Source organism: Mustela nigripes, chromosome 16 (assembly GCF_022355385.1).
Source record: "Mustela nigripes isolate SB6536 chromosome 16, MUSNIG.SB6536, whole genome shotgun sequence".
Classification (NCBI taxonomy): Eukaryota; Metazoa; Chordata; class Mammalia; order Carnivora; family Mustelidae; genus Mustela; species Mustela nigripes.
The window spans coordinates 57,549,156-57,559,146 of record NC_081572.1 but is presented as its reverse complement, the minus strand read 5'-3'; the positions used below and the strand labels follow the sequence as shown (position 1 = coordinate 57,559,146).

The 9,991-nt window shown below is 59.2% G+C and overlaps 1 protein-coding gene across 3 annotated transcripts; it reads left to right on the top strand.

Annotated features, from left to right (window-relative positions):
* Positions 1–2,050: 2,050 nt before the first annotated feature.
* On the top strand, positions 2,051–9,763 carry ALOX15B (arachidonate 15-lipoxygenase type B). Of its 3 annotated transcripts, XM_059378472.1 has the most exons (14): positions 2,051–2,197; positions 2,277–2,499; positions 2,679–2,760; positions 4,701–4,823; positions 5,092–5,195; positions 6,098–6,270; positions 6,495–6,641; positions 6,744–6,947; positions 7,906–7,992; positions 8,111–8,280; positions 8,436–8,557; positions 8,664–8,764; positions 8,844–9,014; positions 9,479–9,763. In XM_059378472.1, exons 1-14 carry the CDS (start codon positions 2,051–2,053, stop codon positions 9,656–9,658), a joined length of 2,034 nt encoding a protein of 677 aa, XP_059234455.1. In that variant the 3' UTR covers positions 9,659–9,763. The 3 variants fall into 3 exon arrangements, with proteins under 3 accessions (XP_059234455.1, XP_059234456.1, XP_059234457.1); XM_059378473.1 differs by lacking the exon at positions 7,906–7,992; XM_059378474.1 differs by lacking the exons at positions 7,906–7,992; positions 8,436–8,557 and having other exon boundaries at positions 8,111–8,266; positions 8,663–8,764.
* The last annotated feature ends 228 nt before the right edge of the window (positions 9,764–9,991 follow it).

The window sequence follows — 9,991 nt, the reverse complement described above, 5'->3', positions numbered from 1 at the left end:
CTAGAGACAGATGGTGGGGGACACACCAGAGTGAGTGCATGTGAATGTGAAACACCGTGAATGTGTTGTCTGGATCGCATACTCAAAAATTGTCAAAAAATGGTAAACTTTAGGTTATACGTATTTTACAATTTAAAAAAATGGGTGGTTTATAAAATCCAAACATTTTGCCCAGAAACAATATTTCTTATAGCCATAGGCTCCCCTCTCCCTGAGGATACAAATTAACGATTTTTGGTTCGAAATTCTCTTCTGCTCCCCACCTTGTCTCTTCCTTCAGTCTTGCCTTCAAGGAGGGCCTGAGGCTCCTTGGCCACCTGTTCCAATAAAAGCCTATTGGAAACTGTGTGTGAACGGGGCCATTTCACTGGGGGACCCCAAGGACACTTGAGCTTGTCAGCTTCTCTGGAGAAAAGCCCTCCTTTCTTGACTGGCAGGTGGAGTTTGGGGGTACAATATGGTGGCTGCTAGCATCCTTGGACCCCACCAGGGAAGGGAGCTGGGGCCCCCACTGCTCAGCACCCCATCCTCCAATTTTAAATTTTGTGTCCCTCCCTCAGCTCTAGCTAGGGTCCCCACATCCAGACCCCCTCTAGTTCAATCTCTGCAGAAAAGAAATCTCGCATTATCTGTTAGGTTGGGGAAGGTCTCCTGCTGACTGGGTGAGGTATAGGAGGGTGTCTGGGGGTAGGAGGGATTCCTAACTGCGTCTGATAAAAACTTGTGTCCCATCAGCCTGTTTTCTGGGTCTCCTACTAGTACTCTCAGAGCACCTGTCTCTCCATTCATAAGAACTTGGGGGATTCTGAGATGGGAATCCTGGGCTTCTACCATCTCCTGCCTGTTTTCCCGTCCTTGAAGGTTTATGCCTTAAACTTAGTATTTTAGTGGGATTCCAAGTGGGTGGCAGTAAAGGTATGTGCGCATGTGCGGCTGGAATTCAATTTCCGGTCACACGTCACTGCCATCTGGCTCCCAGCCCCACCACCCCACCAGCAAGCCTCTGGGCAAGGCCCCAGACACTACCGTGGGATTTGGTCCTGCGCCCGCCAGCACTTGGTGGCACAGAGCTGGGCTGGTTGCCTTCCTTGTGCTCAGCAGCCTGTGGCACAGACTCCAACGAGGTTTCCTCTTTGACAGATCCAGTAATCATTTCTGCCTTCCTCTGACGCAGCTCTCAGATTTGACCAGTCTCTTGGCTTTCATGCAACACCCGCTCTGGGTCCTCCTTGTACCTCTGACTGATCCTCCCTGGATCTGTCTCCTTTCCATGACTTCCAGATGGCCAAGAACCAGTGGGGCACAGCCTGTTCCCTCTCCTCTATCTACACTCTCTGCCTAGTGATATCAGCCACACCTGTGTGCCCATGCCCAGGTGCTGGGACGCCAGCCCTGCGCTCTTAGACGGAGGCAGCTCAGACAGCATTTCCAGACCAGAACCCCCCAACCTGTTATTCCCCCAAACCGAAACCCATACCCCCCACCACATGGCTCCCTCTCTCCACTGCATCCCTGCCTCTCTCCGGTCTTCATTTTCTCTCTCACTTGACTGTGAACCTCCAAGTGGGCAAACACTGGATCTTGCCTGGGCAGGCTTCACCTGGCACAGGGCTGGTTCTCAAAATTATTTATTGGACCCAAAAAAAATAATGAGTGCAGGCCAAGAAAAGCTGTAGAAAGCTGGAGGTGGGCCTGCAGAGGCTTTCAGAGATTAAGAAGGCAAAGAAAAAAAAAAAAAAAAGAGGGGCGCAAATGTATTTTTGCCTCCCCTCCCCTCCGCTGCCCGCCCCATCCTGACTCTCTGGCCCTGCGTACCTGAAAGGTCCGGGTCTCTAAACCTCCAGACACCCAGTCCCTGCTCACCCAGCACTGCGGAGCCTCCCAGCCCGGCGCGTGAGCGTGTCTGCTCTGGGGATACTCGAAATGAGAGATGACAATCCGCTGCGCGGGACCGGGACCCGGCAGGGCGGGCCCGGGCGTGTCCCCAGCGGAGTCGCCAGCTTTAAAGGTCTCCGCAGCGGTCGGAGAGGACCAGACTTGCGCCGGCACCATGGCCGAGTTCAGCGTGAGAGTGTCCACTGGAGACGCCATCGGGGCTGGCACGTGGAACAAAATAGCTGTCAGCATCGTGGGGACCCGGGGAGAGACCCCCCCACTGCGCCTGGACCATCCGGGCAAGGAGTTCAGCGCGGGCACCGTGAGTGCACTGCGGGGCGAGCTGGGGGCGGAGGAGGGAGCAGGGGACGGTCCCCTCCGATCCTGTCTTTCCCCCGCAGGTGGAGGACTTCCAGGTGGAGTCCCCCCAGGACGTGGGTCCCGTGCTGCTGCTGCGCGTGCACAAGGCGCCCCTGCTGCTGTCCGCCCCGGTCGGCGCCGTGGCCCGCGACGCCTGGTTCTGCCGCTGGATCCAGCTCTCGCAGCCGCGGGGCGCGCCCCTGCGCTTCCCCTGCTACCAGTGGCTGGAGGGCGCGGAGAGCCTGGCGCTGCGCGCGGGGGCCGGTGAGCAGGGGGACCCGGAGAGGCCGGCGGGTGTGGCCCCTAGGGAGGAAGAGGGGGCGGCTCTGTGTGGGAGCAGGGGACCCGCGGCGGAGGGCAGAGCAGCTGGGGCCAGAGGTGGGACCGGGACGGGTGGGGGAAGCTGTTTCTCTGCTCTCCTCACCGCTCCTGTGCGCTCACAGCCAAGGTCTCCTGGGCGGACGACCATCCCATCCTCCGGCAGCAGCGCCAGGAAGAGCTACAGGCCAGGCAGGACTCGTACCAGTGAGGAGCCGGCTGCCCTGGGGAGCTCTGGGTGTTGGGGGTGGGGTGGAGGCGGTGGGGACAGGGGGTCACCCAAGGGATGCGGGGCAGCATGGGTTCCGCTGGTAGGACACTAACTGAAGTCCCTGCCAGTCCTCTCTGGACCACAACATCGGCTTGGGGGGGAGGTGTTAGAAAGGCAAACTCCTGACACCCGCATTCCTACTGAATCACATAGGGAGGGTAGGGGTAGCAACACCCGTTGTAACCAGCCTTGGGGGAAGCACTCTGGGAAGACTGGGAAAACCGGGGCCGGAATGCCTCCCCCAGCAGGTGTCTTGCTTGCCCTGGGGCTTTTACATCCCTCCAGGTGTTTCATCCTCCTGGAAATCTGGGCGGAACCGGATCTCCATCCTGCCTTCCAGAGCCCAGGAAACTCATCCCGGAAGGCAGGCGGGAAGAGGGCTCTTTCTTGCCCCAGACTCAGTGGGGAGAGCCCAGTCCTAGAGGCCGCCTTGGTGGGGGGTGGGGGCTGCAGGGGAGCACAAAGCCAGGGGTCACGGGGTGCTCAGGTGCAGATTCTCGAAAGGTCGTGGTCTGGCCAACCCAGCGGCTGCCTGAAGACTGGGCTGCAGGTTTTGCTCCAGGTCCCCCAGCTACCAGGGTGCCATCTGTCTAGGCCTGCCAATGTCAGCATCACCTGGGAGCTCGCAGTCTCCGGGGCCCACGCACGCTGGGGCCCGCTGAATCAGAACCTGCATTTGACCTAGACCTCTGGGTGCATGTTTGTACCTTCCCTGTGTGAGAGGCAGGATTGGGCCACCACCTGGGAGCAGCGGACTTTAAGTATTTTAATCGCCACTTGTTCTTTCAAGGCCAAGGGTGGTGACTGACTACATGAATAAGAGAACTGGCCGGGTGAGGGGTGAGCTCAGCTTCACGGGGACCAATTTTACCCTTTCAACCAATGTCTGCAGGCTGTAGTGCTTGCTTGGTCAAGATGCCTGAGACCTGGGCAGAGAAGTCAAAGTCCCTCCTGTGGGATGCCTGCCCAGGGCTGTGGAAGCCTTCATGAAATCCCTCTGTCCTCAGGAGGACATACACTCACAGACATACGGAAGGGTCGCCAGATCTCAGAGGCCAGAAGCCAAGGGGATTCTCTCCCTGTCTCTGGGGGCCTAGAAGCTTCTCTCATGTTTCACATTTCTTTCTCTTGGTAGAATAGCTTTCTTTGGGTCCCAGTCCTTACAGTATCTAACAGTCCCTATGTTTGCATGTGGGAGTCCAGATACCTAAACAGAGAGTTTCTCTCAGGCTCAGACCTGTTAAGAAAAAGAAAAGAAAAGAAAAAAGAAAGAAAGAAATTCAACCAAGCCCATTTGAAGCTCAAGTTAGCTTTATTCAATGATTTGCAAATCAGGCCGCATCCCCTCTAGGAGCCATACAAAATGAGAGGCACATGGGGGCAGAAAAAGGAAGTTTCTAGCAAAAACCAATGGTCTCAGGCAAGATCACCTTCCTCTGGGGAAAGGTGGGGATCAGGCAGGTTATCTCATTGGTGATGACCCAGGAATTCCAGATTGGCTGGTTAAAGGTCACGATCCTGGGACCAGCTCACCTTGCCAATAGGTCAGGCGTGAAGCCTTGGTTTGCGGATGTGGGCTTAGCACAAGGGACTCCATTTTGGACCCGATGTTTCTTTTTTGAATAGCCCCCATCTCTGATTTCCCGGAAAGGACTTTGACTGGCCTAGCTCTGGCTAGGTGCCCAGCCCTGGACCAGTCACATGACCAGGGGAGAAGTGTCATTGTGAGAACAAGGCAGGGACAGAGCTCGGAATGCCCTTGCTTATAGAAGGGGATGGCTCTGACGAGAGCCTCCAGGGGCCTACCTCTCCCTTTGCCCTGGTCAGTGGGTTCCTTGAGCCTCCTCGTGGGCCACCTTCCTGCTCCTCCCTCCAGCTGGAAGACTTACAGCCCAGGCTGGCCCCGCTGTCTGGATGAGAAATCTGTAAAAGATCTGGATCTCAACATTAAATACTCGGTCAAGAAGAATTCCTGCTTCTACCTGAAAGTTGGCTCCGCGTAAGGATGCCCCCTCCTTCCTGACCCTGGACCTCAGCTGCGCTGGGACTCCTGCCTTCTGCCCTCCCCCACTGTTAAGGACGTGGGTCACACAGGCACAGCCTCTGCCCATCCCCAGTTCCCACAGGACAGTGATGACCTCAGGAGCAGTGGGTACTTCAGGATCGGGGGGCCAGTTCGAGAGCCCAGGAAAGATAAGGCCAGCTGACAGGGGAGGGTCTCCTGGGGGGCCTCATGCCCCCTCCCGACCCTTGACATCCTCTGGCAGGTTTACGGAGCTGAAACTCAAGGGGTTGCTGGACCGCAAAGGGCTCTGGAAAAGTCTGAGCGAGATGAGAATGATGTTGAACTTCCGCATGACCCCGGCCGCCGGTGAGGAACTCGGGCTGGGGGCCCTGACTTCTTCCCTGAGACCTCAGCTCTCCTAGCCATCCGGGGCCTCAGACAGTCAAGCACGGGTTCACCGTGTGACCCTGGGCAGGTCTCTGTCCCTCGCTAGACCTTACTTCCTCCACAGATCCAAAAGAGGGTGGAGACTGGGCACGTCCCTAACCTTCCAAGACCCTTTCATCCAACATGCATTTGTTGGGTGGTGACCCAGCAGACACTGGGTTAGGGCTGTGGACACAGTCTTTGTTCCCAGAGGGCTCACAGTAGAGCAGGTGAGTGGACAATAGGCTCAAAATCAAAACACTGAGTTTCCCTTGTGAAACCTGTTTGTTGGTCCCAGAGAGAGCACGTAAAAGTGGGACCTTTCTCGTCTGGGCAACAGGAGGTGTCCTAGAAAGCTCTCCCAGGAGGGGACCCTGTGGTGCAGCAGCGTGTTAGCAGGCATGACTGGAAGCAGGTGGGGCCAGAGCTACTCAGGATGGAGCGTCCGTGGGGACCACTGGGAAGGGAAGGAGGGGAGCCCATGTGAGCCATCCCCAGACCTGCCAGCAACCAGCTGCAGGGGGCTGCCAGTCCCCAGATGCCAGGTGACAGGAGAGGGAGGGCCAGGGCAGCAGCCCTCAGGGTTGCATTTGAGGCTGATGAATCCTGGCCTTGGGGCGTCAGGTAGATGGCAGGACAGACGGGGTTGGGGACTCAGGTTTGCTGCTTGCTGAGACGCAGTGGCTGAAGCCCAGGCTGAGAAAGCTACAGAGTGGGAAGCAAAGGGAGCCCAGGATGGACCCGGGAGCAGCAACTCCACCATGAAGCTCGGGGGAGGGCGAGGGGGCTTCCATGCTGAGATGGCCCGGCCCCCCTCCACCCCCCGCTGCCTGCCCCCCCAGAGTACGTGGTCAAGCACTGGCAAGAGGATGCCTTCTTCGCCTCCCAGTTCCTGAATGGCCTCAACCCTGTTCTGATCCGCCGCTGTCGCCACCTCCCAGAGAACTTCCCCGTCACGGATGACATGGTGGCCCCCATGCTGGGCCCTGGGACCAGTCTGCAGGCTGAGCTGGAGGTGAGGGACTCGGGGTCCGGGCTTGGCCCACTGCCATCCCAGTGCCTTGGGGCTTCCCCTGCTGGAGAGGGCCGCGTGTGTGCAGAGTTCCTAGGGACCTGCCTGCGTATATGCCCCAACAGCACCCTCTCCCGAGCACACTCCTTTCCCTGCCCTGAGTCCTCTCCCCATCCCAGCCCTGCATCCTTTAGGAGCAGCCCCTGCTCCCCTTTTCTCTCCTGCAGAGGGGCTCCCTGTTCCTGGTGGATCATGGCATCCTCTCCAGCGTCCACACCAATGTCGTGAACGGGAAGCCTCAGTTCTCTGCGGCCCCGATGACCCTGTTGTACCAGCGTCCCGGGGGAGGGCCACTGCTGCCCCTCGCCATCCAGGTCAGCATCTGGGAGGGGGCGATGCAGGGGGAGGGAGGGGTTTGACAGAGGGGTCGGCGGGCACCCCATGCCCACCTCTCCCTGCACCGGCTCCTCCTACAGCTCAGCCAGAGCCCGGGACCCGACAGCCCCATCTTCCTGCCCAGCGACAACAAGTGGGACTGGCTGCTGGCCAAGACGTGGGTGCGGAACGCCGAGTTCTCTGTGCACGAGGCGGTCACACACCTGCTACACGCACACCTGCTGCCTGAGGTTTTCACCATGGCCACGCTCCGCCAGCTGCCCCAATGCCACCCACTCTTCAAGGTCAGCGGCTCGGCAGCAGGGCCCAAACTGGGTCCCTGTACCTCAAGGTGCTCCTCAGCCTGTCCCCATGTAGCCCTATCCTTCCAGGCGGGGGTGCAGAACCCCCCATCCTGCTGCAGCTGCCTCTCCCTGCACGACTCCCCTGGCAGCCTGCTTTCCCCCAGGCTCTGAGCCTGGGCGAGGAGCATGGGGGCTGGGGTGAGGGAGGGGACGGCATGGGACTGGATGGGACTTCTTAGGGGAGAGCTGTCAGCTGCCATCCAGAAGCCCTGTTCTTTGGAGAGATCTAAGGCAGATGTCAGAATGTGCACTTGACTTTGACGGAGCAGTAGGGCTCTTGCAGAGTGCAGCAGGGGTGAGGGAGCCCGAGGAGGGAGACCCACCTCTCTAATGGGGGCACCACTAAGCCTTCAGAGGGCCCAGATTGCTTTCCCCCAGGGACCTGGGGCATCTCTTCTCTGAGGGCAGGAATTCTCCCCTGCAGGATCCACGGGTCTTTGGATTCTCTGATCCTGCCTGAGCCATTCTCCTGGGTTCTTTTCTCTCCTCTCCAGTCCAGGCTGCTTTTTTCTAACCATCAGCAGCTCCCAGGGCCTGGTACTCTGGGGGGCGGTTCCATTTTCTCCACGGGCCCTGCTTTTCACGGTGCGTGGCCTGCGCGGGGGTCAGTAAACCACAAAATGCCAGAGCTGGGGGGCTCGTAGTGCTCCCCCAAGTCAGCCCCCTCATCTGCCCAGAGAGAGGAAGGTACCAGGCCCGGTTTATAGAACAGGATGCTGGTTGAAGCCCAGCTCCGGGCATGAGGTCTGGAGCCCCGATCCCAGTCCCGGGCTGGCCCTCTTGTCACTGTCATCTCTTTCCATGGATGATTTATAAGACTTGGTGCCTCGAGGCAGGGAGGTCTGGGGCTGGAGGGACCCAGGCCCTCACCCACCTTGGTCTTCTTTGACCCTTACAGCTGCTGATCCCACATACTCGGTACACCTTGCATATCAACACTCTTGCCCGCGAGCTGCTCATCGCCCCGGGGCAGGTGGTGGACCGGGTATGCTCTGCCCCAGGGAGGCTGGCGGTGGGAGGCAGGGGATTTAGGGGGGGTCCCACCAGTGCTGCCTCACACTTCCAGGGCCAGCGCTCCGGCACCCAGGAGCTCTGTCTCCCAGTCCACAGGCATTGGTGTCAGGGGCTTCTCAGAGCTGATACAGAGGAACATGCAACAGCTGAGCTATTCTGTCCTGTGTCTGCCCGAGGACATCCGGGCCCGAGGCGTCGAAGACATCCCCAATTACTACTACCGCGATGACGGGTTGAAGATCTGGGGGGCAGTGGAGAGGTGAAGGGGCCATCCTCAGCGAGCTGGGGGTGGGGAGGGCCCAAGGAGGCCCGCGACAAGGAGGAGGGCTGGATGTGAATGACACCGAGCCGAGCCGCCTTGCTCCCCGGAGAGGGTCAGGGCGAAAGTCGGGACTGACCCCAACGCACTTGCAGCTTTGTCTCCGAAATAATCCACATCTACTACCCGAGTGACACAGCCGTGCAAGATGACCCTGAACTCCAGGCCTGGGTGCGGGAGATCTTCTCGGAGGGCTTCCTGGGCAGGAAGAGCTCAGGTACGGGGACCTCGGCCCCGGGGCCCCACCCTCAGTCCCCTGCAGCGGGGTCCCGAGGATCCTGGCAGCCGCACGCCCAGTCCCAGTCCCACCCCCACCCCCGCAGGTGTGCCCTCCGCGCTGGAGACCCGGGAAGCCCTGGTCCAGTATGTCACCATGGTGATCTTCAACAGCTCGGCCAAGCACTACGCCGTCAGTGCCGGGCAGGTGAGGAGGGTCCATGCCCAGCCAGCGGGACAGAGCGGGTCCAGGCTCCTGGGACTCATGGTTGCCTTCTCCACTCCAGTTTGACTCCTGTATCTGGATGCCCAACCTGCCACCCACCATGCAGCTGCCACCCCCCACCTCCAAAGGCCAGACAAGGCCAGAAGGGTTTCTAGCTACCCTCCCTCCGGTCAATGCCACCTGTGATATCATCATTGCCCTCTGGCTGCTGAGCCAGGAGCCTGGAGACCGGGTGAGTGTGGGACTGGGGGGCCAGGCCAGGCCAGCTCTGGGGTTTGTGAGGGGGTGTCCTTTCCCCTCTCTGGCCCAGATACCCTGCACTGCCTTCGAGGCATTGGGTCCCTTCACGCCACTGACCCTCCTTGAGGAGACACATGAACGCTGACCCTCTCACAAGAATGGTCAGGTGATCAAATGACTTGATATCAAGTCCCCCTGGCTGCAAGGTGATCATGCGGGGGGTGGGGAATGCCCCCTTGAATACTCTGACTTGAGCTTTTGGTCCCTGAGAGCTGCCTGCAGTGAACCTCAGTGTCTAGAGCAGGGGCAGGGGCAGGGATGAGGCTTGGAGGGAGGCTGGACTTGGACTTGGGGACTTGGACTTGGGGACTTCCAGCCAAGTCCCCGGGGTGGGCGGCAAGGGCAGGTCCCAGCTGCTGAGCGGCCCCTACACTCGACCTTGTGGTTGGTTCCCAGCGGCCCCTGGGCACCTACCCGGACGAGCACTTCACAGAGGAGGCCCCTCGGCGGAGCATCGCCGCCTTCCAGAACCGCCTGGCCCAGATCTCGCGGGAGATCTGGGAGCGGAACCAGGGGCTGGAGCTGCCCTACACTTACCTGGACCCTCCCCTCATTGAGAACAGCGTGTCCATCTAAATCCCCCGGAGAACGGTGTGCTCTGAGGCATACCTTGGACCCCATAAAACCCAGCCCCCGTATGCCTCTCCTGGGACAACCAAGCCACATGGAATTGCCCCTACACACCACAAAACAGCAGAAACAAAACAGAGAAACCAAAGACCCCAGAGAACAGCAGCCATGTGCCTTTTGAAGACTCCAAGTTTCAAAGTGCTTGATCGCCCTCAGCTCCCTTAAAGGGTTTTATGACTTTGTGTTGCCTTGTGTGTTTGTATTACGTTATGATGGGGGAGGGGGTATCCCCTGGTCCCACTGATCCTGCTGACCACAGCTGTGTGGGCCTAATGGTCA